This window comes from Tachysurus vachellii, chromosome 17 (genome assembly GCF_030014155.1).
Source record: "Tachysurus vachellii isolate PV-2020 chromosome 17, HZAU_Pvac_v1, whole genome shotgun sequence".
Taxonomy (NCBI): domain Eukaryota; kingdom Metazoa; phylum Chordata; class Actinopteri; order Siluriformes; family Bagridae; genus Tachysurus; species Tachysurus vachellii.
This window is the reverse complement of record NC_083476.1, coordinates 7,490,702-7,511,673: the sequence shown is the minus strand read 5'-3', so window position 1 is coordinate 7,511,673 and position 20,972 is coordinate 7,490,702. Positions and strand designations below refer to the sequence as shown.

Genomic DNA, 20,972 nt, shown 5'->3' with positions numbered 1-20,972 from the left:
TTTCACCTCCTCATCACAATCACCAGACCTTAACCCAGCTGAACGTGTGTTTCACCTCCTCATCACAATCACCAGACCTTAACCCAGCTGAACGTGTGTTTCACCTCCTCATCACAATCACCAGACCTTAACCCAGCTGAACGTGTGTTTCACCTCCTCATCACAATCACCAGACCTTAACCCAGCTGAACGTGTGTTTCACCTCCTCATCACAATCACCAGACCTTAACCCAGCTGAACGTGTGTTTCACCTCCTCATCACAATCACCAGACCTTAACCCAGCTGAACGTGTGTTTCACCTCCTCATCACAATCACCAGACCTTAACCCAGCTGAACGTGTGTTTCACCTCCTCATCACAATCACCAGACCTTAACCCAGCTGAACGTGTGTTTCACCTCCTCATCACAATCACCAGACCTTAACCCAGCTGAACGTGTGTTTCACCTCCTCATCACAATCATCAGACCTTAACCCAGCTGAACGTGTGTTTCACCTCCTCATCACAATCACCAGACCTTAACCCAGCTGAACGTGTGTTTCACCTCCTCATCACAATCATCAGACCTTAACCCAGCTGAACGTGTGGTTCACCTCCTCATCACAATCATTTGGCAGACAAACCTATCCAGAGCAACTTACATTTTATCTCTTTTTTTTTTTTTTTTTTTATACAAATGAGCAATTGAGGCTTAAGGGCCTTGCTCAGGGGCCCAGCACTGGCAGCTTGGTGGACCTGGGATTCAAACACAATATTCCACAGCCAGTAGTCCATTATTAGCATTGTTTACAGTGATTTAGTTCAAGACTTATTTGTTTTTTACTCACCTAATATTTGGATGATTAGAAACAAAAAAGAGGGGGGCACGGTGGCTTAGTGGTTAGCACGTTCGCCTCACACCTCCAGGGTCGGGGTTCGATTCCCGCCTCCACCTTGTGTGTGTGGAGTTTGCATGTTCTCCCCGTGCCTCGGGGGTTTCCTCCGGGTACTCCGGTTTCCTCCCCCGGTCCAAAGACATGCATGGTAGGTTGATTGGCATCTCTGGAAAATTGTCCCTAGTGTGTGATTGTGTGAGTGAATGAGTGCGTGTGTGCCCTGTGATGGGTTGGCACTCCGTCCAGGGTGTATCCTGCCTTGATGCCCGATGACGCCTGAGATAGGCACAGGCTCCCCGTGACCCGAGGTAGTTCGGATAAGCGGTAGAAGATGAATGAATGAATGAATGAATGAGAAACAAAAAAGTTCTAAATTTTGTGTTGTTTAACACAGCTATATTTAAATACCAGGAAATAAAACTTAAAATCTTAAACTGTCTTCTAATATCAACCTTTTGATATCAAACCCAAATGTCTTTGTGTGTGTAGTACATAAAATTGAATTAGCCTTGCTGTTTCAATAGTATCAGAGGAGATTTGGTAATGAACATTGCTGCATAATTGTGAAATAAAAAAATCCAGTAAGCCCTGTGTACTCTGTCACTGACTGGTGAATGACCTCTCCTGTCTCTCACAGTTGTACCATATTCTTTCCATTCATTTTAAACTAAAACACTTAAGTGCTCCATGCTTGATGCTTGAGATTACTTTTATAATATTTCCTTTTAGACGGATGTTGATCCTTGACATGATTTTTTGACAAAAAATATATTGCATGTTAATTACTTTACATACGAAATTCTAAAATAACATCCATTCGTGGGACAGATAGTACATTCAACTCCACCTCCATTTTAATTAACTTTATATTGCCATCTCTGCCTTTCATTACCTGTTCTGACGCTATTTCAAGATACACTAACCATCCACTTTAATAATAAAACCAGTAAATTCATGCAATGCAAAATTAAAAAAAAAAAGCCTCAAATCTTGAGTTCCCCAGTCAAGGATGTATGACAATTAAAGTATCCTGAACTAAACATATCTAAACGTGATATTGAATTAAAGTGTATTTTCACATATCATAAATTACAATTCTAGTGACTTATAAATAATAATTAACAAAAGATTCCGAATCTAATCTTTCCATCTATTTCCTATCCTTCCTTCTTCCTTCCAAGAGCCATGATGAAACCCACACATGATGAAAGACCAGGTTTTCTTTAGGTGACGGTCATCGTTTTATCATCAGTGTATTAGCTGTAAAAAAAATATAGGAAGGATTTGCTTTAACCATTGATGGATGACAGTCATGTTTACAATAGTAAAGATCATCACATATCAAAAGTCAGTGTTCACAAGAGTCATTGCAGAGACCAGACGTACTTTTGAAAATTAATTGCATCAGTTTATCCATATTTGCTGTTGTAATTGCAACTCAGTCTCAAAGCTTTGAGAAGAAATTACACTCTGCTATGTCTTTTCAAAATGGTACAAGAATTAAAATGTCTTTTTAACGAAAGCCTGTAAGGGATTCTGACTTTAAGTGATGTCTGAGTGCTGAGGCTTTCTGCAAACTCTGGAAGTTTCTGGAAACCGACAAAGCATACAACTCATCCAGGTCATGTCTTTAATAACATATTTCATAACAGGGAATATTGTATGTAACAAGTTCTTTGCTGTGCAACCAAACCTTTTGGTGTATTTAAGATGAATTATTATTAAGGGGAAAAGCCACAGCTGTTGTTTTTCTTCTCCAGTACAGACAACTCCAGACAAGGCTGAATTAACACCAGCTTTCAGCTGCAGGAAACATGTAGAAATCACACTCACATTCCTCACCACCCAGCTCTTTCCTCAAGAGTAATAAAGAATTTGCTGGAACAATACTGTGAAGACTCAGTTTTTGCTTCACGGTCAATAAAATGTGTAAAAACCTGAAATTGGAAAAAATGAAATGGAGCAACTCTGGATAGTGATGATTTACAGGGTTTAATTAGAATTGTAAAACTTAATACAAAAGCATTTGCATTCAATCAAAGCAACATAGATCATTGGAAAAAAAATGTTCTGGTTGATGGTGTAAAATTGTCTGCTCTGAACTGTCAATATTTTAACAGATTTTTTGAAAGCCAACAATTGAAAGCCAAGTATTTTAAATACAAGAATTTCACACCAATGGTGATTATGGGTTTGAAATTAGACAGTGTTTGTCTATTGTATTAATTAACTTTTTCCATGAAATATAACTTGCAGTGACAGTTAAATTCAAGTTACTCAATCAATGTTGGGAACTCTTGGATTCATGTTATAAATTTTCGGTTCTTATAGGAATATTTTGAGGATCTTGGCTTTGAAGTGCTGCAGTTTGCTGCCGTCCATGGTTTTTGCCATATCCTGGGCTGAAAGGATTCCCTGATGAGCTTCGTCAAATAGTTCAGCACCGATTGCAGCCCGAACTCGGTCCTTCCATGCGGTCAGCTTGGGACGTCCATCAAAGACATCTAAACCCGCACCTACAGGCTGAGAGCCGTGACACATAAAATGGTGTATTACATACTGAGAGGTTGAAATCAAGGGTGGCTTTTTTGAAATTAGGAGATTTTGCTTGTTTCCTTGCTGACTACCAACAGCAAGGTAAGCAGTTTCAGATCATTTGGTTAACAACACAATAACAGACAGCACTTAACTAGGGAAAATACTCCACTTTATTTGGACCAAGAATCACTCAGCGTGTCAGTGTTGTGCTTTATTAAAGATAAAAAGTATTCAGGATACTGATACTGCTCTCTATAAAGGATGAAAAAAGGATCCCTTAAGGATACTTAATACTGTATTCAGCTGAGTGTAAGGATTACGCAACCTCAAAACACAGCACATAAAGCAACAGTGTGAACCCCTGAGTGCCAAAACTAACTAAAAAGGAAGGATACACCCTTTTCATGTGAATGTTGAAGCACAATATGTGAAATTTCATCTTTCTGCTTTTAACTTCACAGAAATAGTGTTTGGTGTGTTTGTACATGAATCAGTTACAATCGAGAACACCAAGGTACAGTGAGGAAAATCTTAATCAAGGGATTGCTTTAGGTTCACTTAGACTGAGTTGGAAATTTCCAGCATTTCATTATGGACAATAGCGGTGTTGGTTACATGACCAGGCTGCACATATGGGCAAAAATTGCAACCAAACTAATTTTTTGCAGAATCTGGTGACTAGACACAGGTATTTGAGATACAGGTAAACTTTAGGGGAGCAGAAAAGAACATCTAAAGGAACATACTGACATTCGTTTAATCCAGTGCTTCTCAAGCTCTGCATTAAAAAGATCTGCCATATAATGGGGCAGATGGTGTAGTGTTTGTGTATTAGGCTTCCAGGAATAGTGTTTTATTATGTATTCTCATCTGCACTAACAGTTTTGGTTCATTTGGTTTGGTTTCAGGTGTAGATAATGTCTGATTAGAATGAAACCCTGCACACACACTGGCCCTTTTTGGACAAAATTGGACACCAATGTGCTACAGTATGTGATGATTATGGTATATTATTCTAAACTATCCCATTTATAATATGGGTTTCTAATTAGCTCATGACCTTATGTATGTTTGGCTGGCATTCATTTAATGACATTTATTTGTTTTTCATGTTCATGTTATACTTCTGCACATTTGAAAGAAAATGTAGGCTTGTACCTGCATGATTTCCACAATCGCAACCAGATCAGCCAATGAGATCTCCTCTCCGGCGATGAATGGTCTGTCTTGAAGGAACTTTTCCTCAATAAGCTTCAGTGAGCCTTCGAGATCCTCAATAGCAGCATCCATCTTTTCTTTGGGAACCTCCGTGCCCATAACCTTTGGAATCATGAGCTAGAGACACAAAAACTCTATGATTCATTAGTTATGACTTTTTATTAGTTATGACTTATGAAACTAATTAAAGTTAAAACACAATTTTGAAATTATTCAACTGGAAGCTACAATTAAAAACAAGAGAAAAATTCATCCTTAGAGACTTTAGACTTAGATTAGACTCCTCACCTTTAGCCAGAGTATCTTGGACCCATGGGGTCTCATAGCTGAATGCTGCCAGGCCAGATACTCGTTCACACGTGCTCTCTTTTGCAAGTCAGCTGGGTACCAGTGATCCGGGGTGCCATATTTCTCCACCAGGTATTGCATAATGGCAATACTGAAGGAAAGCATGACAAATGACAGCGGATCTTTTCCCACAAAAACATCAACAAACATCTTTTTTCACTACTAACTGAAAAAACCCTAATAGATTTTAAAGATGGGATTCTGCTGACTTGTTTCGATCCAGCTTCTATAGCATTCTCTGAAAAGCTCATCGTGTCACAATGTTATTTTCTGCTAGAAAAGTGCAGCAATCCAGATGGACTGTAGCCTTCAATATTCTGTGGCTTGTGACAAGGAAAGTGCGCAAATCAGATATCAGATGCTACATTGAGGCTGAGACAGTTATTATGCCCACAGTGATGTGCTTAAAGCTAACATATGATCTTTACACGTCCTGCTATGTCCAGACTGATTCAAGCCGACAAAAAGAAGCACTCTTTACAAGCATGATGAACAGAAAAGCAGTTCTGAACAATGCTTGAACAAAACATTTACTTGCTTTGGCATGATGTAATCTAGCTAAGATTCCTTGCCTAATGCACAAAAGCAGGAAGTATACCTTGTCATGGGACTGTTGAGTCTCAACATCTGAAACACATTTAACATCAACCAAAGAATAAAAATGAAATGAAGCCATAGTCGTGATTTATGACGCAGACTGTGCTTTCCAGTTCACATCAGATGCAATACTTGTGCATCCAGCAGAGTGGAGCTTCATTTTGGTGTTTGCTCTTTAGTTGCTCTAATTGCTCTATTTAGTCAAAAATGGAATCGTAAAAATGGAAAAGTAAAATAAAAAGAAATTAGCTGTACAAGTAAAAATAAATATACAAAATATAGAAAAATATAGCATATGAATACAGTACTACGGTGGTCGGGAAGTGCAAAACAAATTAACAAATCCGAAAACACATTAACAAATTCCGAAAACACATTAACAAATCCGAAAACACATTAAGTCAGACAACCCGGAAGCGGTTGGTATAGTTTGTGAATGGAAACTTACCATCATCGGACGAGACACCATTCATTCACCTGTATATCTTTAATGAGAGGTGTCTTGTCCAGTGATCGGTAAGTTTCAGTTCACAAACTATACCTACCTCTTCCGGGTTGTCTGAATCGGTCCACGAAACACATTAACAAATCAGAAAACACATTAACAAATCAGAAAACACATTAACAAATCAGAAAACACATTAACAAATCAGAAAACACAACGACATTTCAGACAACCCGGAAGAGGTTGTTATAGTTTGTGATTGGACAAGACACCTGTCACTCAAGGTATACATGAAGTTCAACAGTCTGCCGCAGGGAAAAGTTGGAATGGATGGAAGGAATGGATTACTGCAGATTAATTCTGTTATTTTCTTATATTTAAATGGAGAACTTCACACATTACACATAAGATTCCATACCTGTATATCTTGAGTGACAGGTGTCTTGTCCAATGATCGGTAAGTTTCAATTCACACTACCGTTTCTGGGTTGTCTGACTTCTTGTTGTGTTTTGGGATTTGTTAATGTGTTTTGGGATTTGTTAATGTGTATTCGGATTTGTTCATTTGTTTTGGGATTTGTTCATTTGTATTCGGATTTGTTAATGTGTTTTCGGATTTGTTAATGTGTTTTCGGATTTGTTAATGTGTTTTGCACTTCCCGGCCACCGTACAGTACAATGACTGATATGAATAAATGTGCGTACTGCCTATACAGAGCCATCAGATTATAATAAACATGTGTTACCACAAGTTTATTATTTTGAAGCTTAGCAAAAACCTGTTTTTCACTTGCCAGTTTTAAATGCAATAGAAGTGCTGGTTCTAATGTTTCAATGAGCATTTATGTCCGGTATTACAGCACCCCATCGCCTAGTGAAAAACAACACAGCCTGTGTTACTCAGAACAACCAAAGCCTTTCTTCCACCATTAGGATTTGTCCAGTAGGCAACCACAACAATCTTTATATACTTGTGAACATCACCAGGGAATATTTTTATATCTGTTGAGAATTAGAGCTGTGAAAATGACCAAAATATAGACCTAATCTTCTACAGGCGAATAAATAACATTATTCAACATTAGAGTGTGTGTGTGGCCTTCTCATGCACTTATAAATAGTTTGCAAATTAATACATTTAATTCCCAAATGTTTTATTTTTTAAAAATGATGGTCATCTGCAGTGAAACACACACCTTTCCCCCAGGCAAAAATCTCCATCTCGGATTGCGGGTACTTTTCTCATTACGTTGATCTTGCCAAATTCTTCCCCATAATGCTCACCTGGAAAACAAAAGGTATAAACAAGACAGCTTTATTAAGAATCGCTATTAAATATAAACTGTTTTTAAAATAGAAACAAATAGCAATACACACATACACACAATGGCAAATAACCTGGCACATCGCTTCAGTAATTCATGAATAAAAGCATATGATTTGTCAAATGGTTTATTATTTTAAGACACATTTACATGTTCATACATACGTGCCTTTAAAATCACCATGATTTGTTTCCGTACAGCATGTTGTGACATATTTGCTCTGACACAGGAGTTCAAGCGATGGTGTGCTGAAGTGCTTGACTGATTTACACAACAGCATTAAAGCATTTACAAATGAAGGCCCCACGGAGTCTAAACACACCTCAAGGTAACTTAGTGAACTAGCCAAATATGGAGATAAGAGTTTTTTCAACTGTTGAAAAGTTTTCACTACTGCTTTCAGTCATTCCTGTCCATTTTACCATATCCTAAATGACAAGGTGCTGTGTGTTTTTGGAGATATGCTTGTACATGTTTGAGTTGCATTCGACTGTTAAAACAGTGCCATTGATGACAAAGTGCCATAGGACTGGCACTAGGTCAGAGGTGTCCGATATTATTATCCACAAAGGGCGATAAATTAGATGATCTATTAGTTGAACTATGAAATATGGCTTTTGGCTGTCTTGAATGAAAACATGAACCCACACTGACCCTTTTCGGATCGGGTAAGATCGAACAACTTGGTTGTTAGACAGTGGCAAAGAAGAACCATGCCATGAAAAGAAGAACCACTTCTAAAAAGCAGGAGCAGAACATACACAGTCTCGAGAAGCAGTCTAGAGAGTGGAACCAATACTAATACAGCATCCTCAAAAAAATTTTTTTTTTTTTTTTTCTGTTGCATTTTTGAACACTGTAAAAATGGATTTAGACAACAAACAAACAATTAAGCTACAGTATCTCGGTCTGAAGCCATTTTGTGTACTGAGCAGTGCTGTTGTGTAGATATGCGTGACATGTTACATACAGACTGTTTTGCATTTTAAAAAAAAAGTAAAAAAAAAAAAAAAATACAAATAATTTTTTCCTTGGAGATTGTGGTGGTGTGTGTGTGTGTGTGTGTGTGTGTGTTGGGGGGGGGTGGGGGGTTGCAATCTCAGCAATGTCCCTGAATTCAGATTTCAGGCTAAAATAAAAATAAATCTGCATAACCTCAAAATCATACAAAACAGTAAATAATCCAGTTACAATCCCATTGCATTATACAGCACATAGTACTCACAGTACTCACAGTAGTAAAGCATTACTAATGTAACCCCTAGTCATAAGTTACACTACTATGGAGTTCAGGGTTTTCTCTGTTACCTACCTGCCATTAAAGACACCTTCTTGTACTCAAACTGAATGTTGTTCTTTTTGGCGAAGATGTAAACCGATCTGCAAGGCTGAGAAATAAGGTCCAAATAAATTTCCAACACCATTTTTACTCGTTTTTACTGACTCTCTTTACTTTCCCTACCGCACTTTCGTAACTCTCTACAGACTTGTAGAGCTGATGACTGTTAGACTGTAGACCACGCCCCTTTAAAGCCATACGAGGAAGCCTCTGTCAATTATACACCCACCTGTAAGACCCACCCACCTATCGACCTCATGCAAATTACTACGTTCAGCTCTGTTACATGCATTATTCAGTGTCTGAGTTTATTATAAAGTTAAATGGTGTAACATTGTGCATAATTCTATTGTTTTCTCAACTGAAGCAAATTTGCTGTCCAATTGGACTTCAGATAATTAAATCTTCAACCTTTAAAAAACACAAATCTTAAGACATTTCCTTGAAAAGTTCATACATGTGATCATATTTCACATTTTCGAACTTTTCGAAACACATTTTTTTTAAATCAAACTGGATGCCTTTCTTCTTGCTTACAGACTAAAACAGAGCCCCGAGTTCATTTAACTCATTCATTCAGCCCTGTGAACACTGGGCTCAATGTAGGAGACTAAATCCTGGTCCTTCACAGAATTGATGTTTAGACACATTATTGTTTACTTAAATATTTTCTTTTATTAAATAATTTTCCAAAGATAAACTGGCATCCAGGACTGTAACCATGATTTTTGTTTTTTTCAATATGCGGTTCATGAGTCGCTGGAGTGGTTCATTTTTGTCCTTTAGACCCAGTTAAAATATCAAAGATCACAAATGACACTGACACACTACAGCAGTTTAGGTGACTTTATTAATGTTATATTTTTGGGCAAGTTTTCTTTTAAGAAATCATTTATTCAAAAGAACCGATTTAACAAAACTATTTCATGGTGCAGAATTACAGTAAATTTCGAAAGAATAAAAAGGTACAATACGAGAAAAGTCAGTAAAATTCTTTGAAAAAAGAAAAGAAAATAAGAAAATTCAGCATTTCCAAGCTAATACTTTTGTCTGCAGCCATCTCTCTCGCTCTCTCTCTCTCAAATTCAGTCTGTGTGGCTCTTCTTTTTCTCTCCTCGGTATAAACATTGCTTTAAACTGTTCATCATTACAAATTCTACATGAATCAATTAATAGAAAACGATAACCAGTAATCACATGATCAGCTAGACTATTGAATCAGAAGTGAAATGAATTTTAGACCACACTGCATGATAAAAAGCCACTATTGAAATGATTACTGTTTTTTAATATTAACTACATTTATGGAAGTCTTCTTTGTCATCTCCATGTTGCCTTCTAAAATCCGTTGGGGCTAGAATAAATTTATAAAGGAGTAAACTTGTCTATGTTAAATTGCAGGTTTTGCGATCAGTTTCTTATTACGATTTGACTAACGAAGTTCCTGTGTATAAGAACTAGTGGATTGATTTAAAACTGCCGTTATCGCAAATTCATCAACAACTTCTAACGTACGATCTAAGAATTTAGAAGCGCTGTAGTGGGAATAATATTGACAAGGTACCCCCGGATTTGTTTTTCTTTTCTCAGTAAATAGAAACGTGGATCTTTTTGTTTGAGGGAATCACACGTACAATACGTAACTCAGGAAGGTGATAAGGTTAAAAACTGCATAGTATCTTTTTTAGAGGAATGAAAAATAAAATACAGTACCATTCTGAAGATTTTAAGCTAAAAATTGAGTGTTTCTCGCACATTGTGCAGTAAAAAAATTCCCCTTAGACATAATCCCAGCATGGTGGTAGATGTAAAGTGGGTTTCTCTACAAGAAGCTCATCACTGTGCCTTTCTTCCCCACCTGCCAAGGCTCCAGCGGGTAGAACCTGATCACGATGCTACACAGACACAAGAAACAAAAACAAAACTAAACACATACAAATGATGTGAATACACATTTCCACCCTAACACACTGATCCACATGCAGCATGCATACACACATCAGGTAAATCAAATATTTGTTAATAACTCTCTTAATGGTTAGGGAACTCAGAACGTCAATGTCAGCTTGCAATAATACATTTTTTCAATGAAATTCAATGTTTTAATATAAGATATGAAACGGAAGGAAATATTAATGTACCATTTGTAATTCAGTAATGAGAGAATAGGTCATGAGTGTAAATACTTTTGCAAGGCACTATATATACATACACGGATAGACATTCAGATATTCACAGGAATGTTCATGTTATCCACTTCATGTAGACCTGCTTCATATTAAAGACTTACTCTAGAGAGCAGAACAGTGTAATCCCTACACTACGGATGCTATTAGATACATTTGGCAACTGTGAGTACAAATATGAAATACAACACTTATTGAATTTTAAAGAAGACCCAGAAATGAAAGTAGGGCTGCTGTTTATCCTTAAGATCAGTTGTAGCCTACAGGAAGACATTTTAAACTCTGGATAAATGAATGATGGTTAAATAAATTTCTGCTTCGTCTAACGTCACTGCTTTTATTTGTAGTCTAAAGATCCCTTGTTTTAAAACATTACATCTGCACAAACATACACTTCATATACTGACTGAATGTGATCAGAGATTACAGTAAATAAGTCCGGATCTGTTTCTGAAAGTTTTCTGCAAACACACTAGCTCAGTCTGAGTAAACAATAATAAAGGTGTTGAAACAGTGGTGTTATATCTCTTACTAACCGTTCCTGGCTGAGTCCCAGCTCCTGAGTAAGGAACTGGAAGAGTTTGGCACTGTGCTCCTTGTTCTTATCTGCACTGTCGGTCACAGCAATAGCAGAAACCTTGAGAGACACGGCAGGGGAACATGAGCCAGCAATGAGCAGGGGCAGATCAGGCTTTACCACCAGATTCATCCTCTGGGGGGGAAAAAAGTTTCAGGTTAAATCCAGGTTATCCTGTGTAATCGTTCTCAAAGATCTATAATGACACCTTGTGGCCTGCCTATACAGGAGCAAGTATAATCCTGAACAGTTTTGTGTTTTTCCTGCTCCTAATCTGCCAAGTCATGTTCAAGTTAGTGTTTTAAAGCTGGGAAAACAGTAAACTGTGCAGGACAGGGGTAACTTCAGGGCAAGATATAGAAACCTCATAGATGATAATCAATCAGTAACTGATATAGACCTTGTAACCAGCTTTACATGCAGCACAGGCTGTATTTTTCCCCAATTATTTATTTTCTATTTTTCTCTCTCTACAGTCATCTACTGCTGATTAAATTTGTGATAAACATGAAAAATGTCTTATTATTATGGAGAAGGCCAATATGGAGGCATTTGGGACAGAGCCCAAAGTGACAAGTGCAAACCAATAAGGGAAATAATCTGCAGTGGCACTGATCCCTGTTTAATCAGTGTAGTGGTGACATGATCTAATGAAATAGAAGCCTTTATTATCGCCGCATATACATTACAGCAAAGTGGAAGTATTTTCTTCACATATCCCAACTTTGGAGGTTGGGGTTGGAGCACAGGGACAGCTATGATACAGCGCCCCTGGAGCAGATAGGGTTAAGTGTCTTGCTCAATTGCCCAACAGTGGCAGCTTGGCAGTGCTGGGGCTTGAATCCTGCCCTTCTGGTGAATAACCCAGAGCCTTAACCACTTGAGCCACCAGTGCCCCAAGTTGTTAATTCCGCTTATGGTAAGAAGACTCAAACAAAAATATTGGGGAAGTTAAAAAAAAATATTTAAAATTAGCCCAGGGATGGATTTAATTTGAAATTTAAGGTGAATTTGGGATGAATGGTCAGTATATGAAATAAACCTTTTTCAATACATGCTCATCTACATTTGTGTGGGTCACAGTGCAGTCATGACAAGGTACAGTGTTTCTCATAATGCACTGCACTGTATGAAACATGGCATCAGCACTGCAGCTCAGTCACAGCAGCACCAAGCCAGATAGGGGTATCTGTGTGCAAAAGACACAAATAAAGCAGACAGTGATACTGTCTACTGAGGCTTTCTACTAGATTTTGGAACATTTGTTGTAGCAATTTACTCATTCAGCCACAAGAGCATTAGTGAGGTCAGGCAAGGAGGTCTAGTGTGCAGTCAGCTTTCCAAATCTTAAAAGTGCTTATGAGTTTACGGTTAGAGCTCTGTTCAGACCACTCACGTTCAAACAGTCCAACTTTATCAAACCATATCTTTATAGTGTTTGCGTTGTGCACATGTTGGGCCTCTTAATTCCTGTGAAGAGAAATTGTAATTCTACTCCATACAAAGACATCTGATACAATTCAACTTGTTCAACTTCCAACTTGTGAAATCAGTTTAGGGAAGAGCGACATATGGGTGTTATAATCCAGTGTCCAGGTTCTTTTGGCCATGTTGAAGAAGATGCCTTTATTTGTCACATATAAATTACAACACAGTGAATTTCTTTTCTTCAAATATCCCAGGGTCAGAGCACAGGGTCAATGATACAGAGAAGGTTAAGAGCCTTTCTCAACTGGCAGTGCTGGGGCTTGAATGCCAACCTTCTGTTTAACAACCCAGTGTCTTAACCTTTTGAATTATCTTCCTAATAGTATCTGAAATTAGAGCACCAAAAACAATAAATGAGTCCAACAAACCTTCCAAAGAAGACAATAAGCTTGAGCAGCCTTTCACCCTGTAATACAGGAACTACACAAGACCCTACCATGAATTGTGCGAACAGCTGTAAAGATCATCGAGGTCTCTCTACCAACCATCTCCACCTCACATAACAAGCTCTACATACACCACCAGCATTGTGGATGACCCCTTCTACCCCTTGCGTGGATTTTTCACCCTTTTGCCATCTGACAGAAAGCACCAGAGTATCTGAGCCATCACCAGCAGTCTCGATAAGTTTCTCCACCCAAGGCAAGTCTACTCAAGACCTTGTTGTTGGCTAATGATTACCTGTACAATGACTCAATACCTCTGCACACCTACACTTTACAATCATTAGACACGTCCACTTGATGACTTTATTTTATTTATTTATTAATATTTATTTATACCCTCCAGTGGTATTGAGTGTAAATGTAAACACTACTAAGGTCAGGTTTAATTCAGACTCTGTGCTATGACCTTATAAACAATGTTAGCTAGCTGCTTTAGCTGGAATCCAAACAATACTCACATCCTCTGGTTTTCCCAAAACAGCCGCTGCGGTGGAGCATAGCTTTTTTAGGAAGTCTTCAGAAAATTTACTTGCGGGCAAATTTGTCTCTAAATCGATGAACGGCATATTTATGATTGTTACTTTATTCTTTTTTTCGTTTGAATAAGTAGCTAAGTTTGTATTCAACACTGGACACAGTCTACCGGGGAAGTCCCGCCCACACAACACGCTCATTGGTTGAAACGCAGAAACGCCTGCTTGTTTTGAACAGTGATTGGTTTAACTAGAGATCCAATAGCTTGGGCTAAAAGTGTACACAAAAAGATCAGGATAGATTTAAGAAAATTGCATGTGTGATACACGTGTACTGATATGCAAGCTTCACGTTTATACGTGTCTTTTTTTTTTTAACGAGTGCTTAAAGATTATAATAGAACATTTTCAAAATTCTGCCTTGTATCTTTATCAGAATCAGAATCAGAAAGATCTTTATTGCCAGGTATGTTTTCACATACGAGGAATTTGTTCCTGTACAGAAGCTCCACAGTGTAAACAGAATGGCAATGACAAGACACGAACACATATGTAATATAGACAATTGTATGTACAGTGGAAAAATGTGCAAATTGAAATATAAATGTGCAAATTGAAATATAAATAAATAAGTATGTGTTTTAAAGAAATGATGTAAGTGTAGTGTTGTGTGTTCCGTGTATGTCAAGTGTTCAGCAGATGGATTGCCTAGAGGGAAGAAACTGTTCCTGTGTCTGGTCGTTCTGGTGTTCAGGGCTCTGTAGCGTCAACCAGATGGCAACAGTTCGAAGGGTGAGTGTGCTGGATGTGAGGGGTCCAGAGTGATTGTCTTTGCCCTTTTGCTCACTCTGGAGAAGTACAGTACAGATCTTGGAGAGTGTGGAGTGTTGTGCCAATGATTCGCTCAGCAGTCCGGACTACCCTCTGTAGTCTTCTGAGGTCAGATTTGGTAGCTGAGCTGAACCAAACAGTCACTGAACTGCAGAGGATAGATTCGATGATAGCAGTGTAGAACTGTTTCAGCAGATCCTGTGGCAGGTTGAACTTCCTCAGTTGGCGAAGGAAATACAACCACTGCTGAGCCTTTTTCACAATGGAGTCAATGTGAATGTCCTGGGAGATTCTGGTTCCCAGGAATCTGAATGACTCCATTGCTGTAACAATGCTGTCCATAATGGTGAGTGGGGGGGAGCAGGGGGGTTTCTCCTGAAGTCCACGATCATCTCCACTGTCTTGAGCGTGTTCAGCTCCAGGTTGTTAAGACTGCACCAGACAGCCAGCTGTTCAACCTCCAGTCTGTAAACAGACTTGTCACCGTCCTGGATGAGGCCGATCAGTGTGGTGTCGTCTGCAAACTTCAGGAGCTTGACAGAGGGGTCATTAGAGGTGCAGTCATTTGTGTACAGGGAGGAGCAGTGGGGAGAGGGCACAACCCTGAGGAGCGCCAGTGCTGATGGTGTGGGTGCTGGATTTTAGTTTTCTCAGTCGCACTAGCTGCTGCCTGTCTGTCAGAAAGCTGGTGATCCATTGACAGACAGATGAGGGCACGGAGAGCTGGGTTAATTTGGGCTGGAGAAGTGATGGGATGATGGTATTAAAGGCAGAGCTGAAGTCCACAAACAGAATCCTCACATAAGTCCCTGGTCTGTCCAGATGCTGCAGAACATAATGCAGTCCCATATTGACTGCATCATTCACAGACCTGTTTGCTCTGTAGGCAAACTGCAGAGGGTCCAGTAAGAGTCCAGTGATGTCCTTTAGATAAGCCAAAACCAGTCTTTCAAATGAAATTATCTTCATTAAAAATAGTCAGTTTTATCCTTATTAGTAACCCTCAATTGACTAATCAATTAAAACCTTTTTTAATGTAATTGTTAAACGCAAATTAAACTTACATTATGCTTAACTGGTAGCTATGTTGCAAGCATCATTATGATAGATTAGCTCCAGTGCAGAAAACTAAAGATGTAAATGGAAAGATAAAGGTAAAATTAATGTGATCATTCTGATGAGATAGAAAGAGAGAGAGAAAGAGAGAGAGAGAGAGAGAAGGGAACTGAGAGGGGGATGGAAAGAGAGAGCGAGAAAGAGAGAGGGAGACAGAAAGAAAGAGACAGAGGGAATAGAGAGAGAGAGAGAGATTTCTCACTTGCAGCTCCTCCTTCTTTTTTCCTTTTACAATCTGAACAGACCAAAGTCCTAGCACTTTGTTTATACCGGTTCACAAAACTAGGCATCAAAAAGTTCACTTACTTGCAATTTACATAAAGTAAAAGGAATTCAATTCAAAACCACACATCTGAGTGTACAAAACCTTCGGAAAATGCCTTCAGGGACGTTTCTTCCTTAGAAAATTAGACATTATTTGGTTACCACTGTGCTTTAAGCACCCCATAAAGGACTTAATAACAAGTTCATAAATGAAACTGTTGTGGGACTCCTAAAAACACAACAGTACATGATATGTACCTCTGCCAGACCCTAAAGGCAGATAAAATCCCTATTTCTCTATCAGCTATTAAGTGAGAAGTCCAACACTATGAAACAGCACATAATATTGTCAATAAGAATAGATCTGACCACCTGCTGAAATTTACAGTTAAAAAAAAAAAAGTTACACTTTTTTTTGTCAGCAGAATGTGATGACCTTAGAAAACAAGATTTTTCTGAGTACCATAACCAGGAATTCAGGTTTTGTGTGTAGATGTGTTAATAAGCTATTGGTGTCTCATAGAACATTAAAGACAGAATGAAATCTTTTTTAGGTGTCTTAAGATCTGGATACAATAAATACAATAGTGACTACATCTCTAACACAGATAAGCATGGAGGAATGGTGTCAGTGTTGCATGCCTTTTCAGCTGCTGGGACTGGTGAGCTGCTTCACTGTGACAAGTCAGTTAATGTTTTGGAAGACAGGAGATTATAGCACAAAGGCTTGCTTCACATGCTGTACGTGAAAATTTTTTTTCTACAGAGGAATGAAAAGATGTTATTTTTCAACAAGACTGCAAAGACCACAAAAAAGTGGCTTGAGATAATTAGATAATTACATAATTTGAATCAATATTTAATCCCTATACAGAAACTTTAGTCTCACATTAAACACAAACAGTGGAACATTTTTCCATTACTCAACTGTTTGAAACCATCAACATTGAGTGGATCAACATTGATTCTCCTTTCTGTAAAAATCTTACAAATTAAAGAAACTAGATGGTAATGATATCCCATTTTCTTTGTTTCATTTTTCATTTCCTTACCAATGATTTGTAATTAAGACCATAAAAAGCTGATTATTCTATCACTTTGCACCCAAATTTCTCACCCAAGGGTGTATTTAATTTTGTCTTTGGTGCATTTGGCCTGTTTCAGCTGAAATATCAGTTTTCCATGTCTTCCATATCGCCATAGCAACAGGTCAGAATTATTAAATACTTGAGCAAAACCAAAAATGTTGGCACATTTGTGTAATGGCACAGCTGGTGTCCATGATCAGAGGTCATGAGTAATTCAGTGTTTGATCAATCATACCAAATAAAGAAACGAACATAAATAGCAGCTATTTATTTGAACTATGAAACAATGTAAATAGTAGTGCTGGAGGGGATCTTGAGGATTTGTACCAAGTGGACAGCTGTGTTTAGTGTTTGCTCTCATAATGCTCTTCACACCAGCGATGAAACACCTTGAAAAAAATGAAGGAAGAAATTATGTTGCACATTAACAAGGATTACACTTTTTTTTAATTATAAACTATGAAGAAGAAATAGGAATAAAATGTAAAACTTTCAAACCTCTTTTCCTTTGGCCATTTTATTCAATAAAAGGCCAATCTTGGAAAACTGGGTTTCTAGTATTAAATGAAAAAGTAATGTGTGGACCTACCGTTGGAGAATTTGCACTGTTTGAGAGCTTCGTTGAAGCCTTCGCACAAACTGAGGTCTGTCTGAGTGGTAGCACAGTCGAGAAACTGCCTCACTTCGAAAAGACATGGCCCAGCCTGAGGAGGAGCACCTCGTGCGGGCTCCTATAATACAGAGACAGAGGAAGAGAGAGAGAGAAAGACAGACAGAGAGAGAGAGATAGATGTATACAGTAATAATACTCTTGTAGACAGTAATAATACTCTTCTTTTAAATTTGTTTAGTTTCTTGTTGTAAGCGGCTGTATACCAATGTACCTGCCATCCATCTACAGAATTCATTCTACATTAAGAATGTATCGACTTATCAAACTGTTTATTTGTCTCCTTACAGTTATGTGTGTTGTGAGCATGAAAACTGACCTGATGTGCAGGAGCCGGTCTTGGGGCTTCTGACGAGCTGCTTCCGCTGAAGGCACCGGTTAATGCACTACCCATCACATGGCCCACGGCCGAGCCCACAGCCACACCTGCGGCTGTTGTGGCCATCTGAGCCATGAGGCCTGGCTGTTTGGGCTGGACAGGTGCAGGGGCCACCGCTGCTGTAGGAGGAGCCACTGGAGCTGGAGCATAGGACTGAGCAGGAGCACTGAGAGAGAAGAGAGACAGTGGGATTAGACTGTGATGTTTGGAAGACAGACAGCAAAAAAAGACAAGACCCAAACATCAGAAATGAGTCCAAAGAAACAGGACATTTTGTGGCAACATGCTTCTGAGGTGAAAACAGCTGATACTCGAATTATTGATGACAAAAAAGTTATATGGTAAACTCAACTAAAAATATACTAAAAGCCATAAAAGGTATTGATAAAGTGTTAATGACATTATAATGTACATGTAGCATTGATCAGTATCTGCTGTAGTTTCTTTTTATGTTTGATGTATTTGCCTGGATTTGTGATGAAGGTTACATAAGCTGTAATTTTCCCAAATTATTAACTCATGTACTTTACATTTACATATACAAATGTAAACAGAAGCTCACTGACAAATTTGGTATTTGGGTAGTCAAAGGACAAAACCCATTGGTAAACAAATAACCCTTGACTTTGTGTTTGTCCTTTCCTTAATAAGGAATCAAATCCCAGGAACCCAACAAATCCGTTTAGAAAAACTATTCTAACATGAATAAGAACAGTTTAAACTCAGCACATGGTCGTTCAACACGCTCGTGTTCTGCACTGAAACACACTAAAAGTGGAGGTAGTTACACAGCTAATTAATTAAGATACTTTTTCCACCTAGATCCAATCTCCTACTCAATGATTGGCTAAACCAAAGATCCGCTCGGAGAAATAAGGTCGGTTAAACATAGTAGCCAATCATAGCAAAGTAGGAGGGTTAATATCAGCCAATCACGATGCAGAACGGCTGGATTTGACGGAATATGGGTAGGAAAAGGACAGATATTAAGTGCGTCAGTGTTAGCGACCTAGCTGGCTTGTTATAGGTACTAACAGTCAGTTTTTACCTTGCTGGTGCTGAAGGACGACTGCGACTTCCTCTCGCCATGTTTAGAGAAACTTTGTTGCAAACAGCGTCAATACACCACAGCTAAGCTACACCAGCTTGTCCCTGAGCGCTGCAACAACACGAATGAACTTCTAGAAGCCGGTACACGTGCAGATGACCTTGTGTGGACAGCATAGCCGCGCATGCGCACACACCAAGTGGATGCACGTGATTCTGTGACACTTTATTTGGATTGCACTCGGGTTTAACTCTAAGACTCTAAATTCACACCACGTTCACCCCAATCTGCCCTTCATGTTATTGCAATGCAGGAAAACAACCTGAGAGCTCAGATGAAATCCACACAAACACACAAAACTCTATCCACACAGATGTTATGAGCATGAGCTCAGGTTTTCAACAATGGATCCTGGCAGGGCCGGCCCTGGCCAATTTGCTGCCCTAGGAAAGATTTCACCTGGTGCCCATGGAATCACAGACAATTGTGTTCTGATCATTTTGTTCATAAACTTACACAGAAACAAACTGCACAGCTTTGTCCTGTTTTTCTTTATTTTGAAAATATTTTGGAAACACACACAAACTATATAAAAAAAACTATATTACGGAGACCTTGCTTTCCTTGCCTTTCTTACAGCAATAAAATATATATAATAAATATATAAATAAAATACTTCTCAGGTAATAAAATATATATACATATATATTAATATAAAATATATATATATATTAATAAAAATAATAATTTGGGCGCACGGGCGCCCCCTAGTGGTGGGCGGCGCCCTTAGCATTTGCCTATTCTGCCTATGCGCAGGGCCGGCCTTGGATCCTGGAGCTGTGAGGCTACCACACCATCTACTGAACCACTGTGTTGACTGATACCAATGATGTGATCCTGCTAAAGCACCACTATGGATCAAAAAACTTTACATTTCCTTATTTATAAGTGTTTAAACATAGCTGCTGTTGTCTTTCAGCAACAATCTTTTTTGGGGAGAAAGGTTTATTAATCCAGTTTAATCTTGTGTACATTAGCCTTTATAAGCAGTTCTCATTACAATTGAAGATCACAATGCAACATCAGCCATAACATTAAAACCATCTGCCTAATATTGTGTAGGTCATCCTTCTACCGGCAAAACAGCTCTGACTCACTGAAGCATGAACGCCGCAAGACCTCTGAAAGTGTTCTGTGATCCTTTAAGCAATGTACAACCCCTGGCAAAAAGTATGGAATCACCCCTCTCAGAAGATGTTCATTCAAATGTTTAATTGTGTAGAAAAAAAACAAGCACATATATGCCACAAAACAATTTTCACTCAACAATCCAAACTTCAGGCTGTATAAAACACTTAAAAAAAACAAAGAAAGATAACTATAGTCAATTACAACTGTTTTTACAGATCAAACAGAGGAAAAAAATATGGAATCACACAAATCTGAGGAAAATTATATGGAATCACCAAATAAAAACACTACTAGCACTTTGTTGCACCACCTCTGGCTTTTATAACAGCTTGAATTCTCTGAGGCATGGATTTAACTAATGACAAACAGTATACTTCATCAATCTCCAGCTTTGTCTTATTGCAGTTGCCAGATCAGCTTTGCAGGTTGGAGCCTTGTCGTGGACCATTTTCTTTAATTTCCACCACAGATTTACAATTGGATTGAGGTCCGGACTATTTGCAGGCCATGCCATTGACATTATATGTCT

The 20,972-nt window shown here is 38.5% G+C and overlaps 3 protein-coding genes across 3 annotated transcripts; all 3 read right to left on the bottom strand.

Moving 5' to 3' along the window:
- Positions 1–2,852: 2,852 nt before the first annotated feature.
- On the bottom strand, positions 2,853–8,848 carry gstt1b (glutathione S-transferase theta 1b). The gene is made up of 5 exons (XM_060891129.1): positions 8,660–8,848; positions 7,219–7,306; positions 4,921–5,071; positions 4,573–4,749; positions 2,853–3,399 (listed from the first exon to the last, which is right to left on the bottom strand). The coding sequence occupies exons 1-5, from the start codon at positions 8,769–8,771 to the stop codon at positions 3,202–3,204; spliced, it is 726 nt and encodes a 241-aa protein (XP_060747112.1). The 5' UTR covers positions 8,772–8,848; the 3' UTR covers positions 2,853–3,201.
- Positions 8,849–9,518: 670 nt separating this feature from the next.
- On the bottom strand, positions 9,519–14,047 carry ddt (D-dopachrome tautomerase). The gene is made up of 3 exons (XM_060891410.1): positions 13,842–14,047; positions 11,409–11,584; positions 9,519–10,581 (listed from the first exon to the last, which is right to left on the bottom strand). The coding sequence occupies exons 1-3, from the start codon at positions 13,947–13,949 to the stop codon at positions 10,509–10,511; spliced, it is 357 nt and encodes a 118-aa protein (XP_060747393.1). The 5' UTR covers positions 13,950–14,047; the 3' UTR covers positions 9,519–10,508.
- A 3,361-nt stretch (positions 14,048–17,408) lies between these two features.
- On the bottom strand, positions 17,409–19,444 carry chchd10 (coiled-coil-helix-coiled-coil-helix domain containing 10). The gene is made up of 4 exons (XM_060890854.1): positions 19,253–19,444; positions 18,145–18,370; positions 17,745–17,886; positions 17,409–17,544 (listed from the first exon to the last, which is right to left on the bottom strand). Exons 1-4 carry the CDS (start codon positions 19,291–19,293, stop codon positions 17,525–17,527), a joined length of 429 nt encoding a protein of 142 aa, XP_060746837.1. The 5' UTR covers positions 19,294–19,444; the 3' UTR covers positions 17,409–17,524.
- Positions 19,445–20,972: the final 1,528 nt, after the last annotated feature.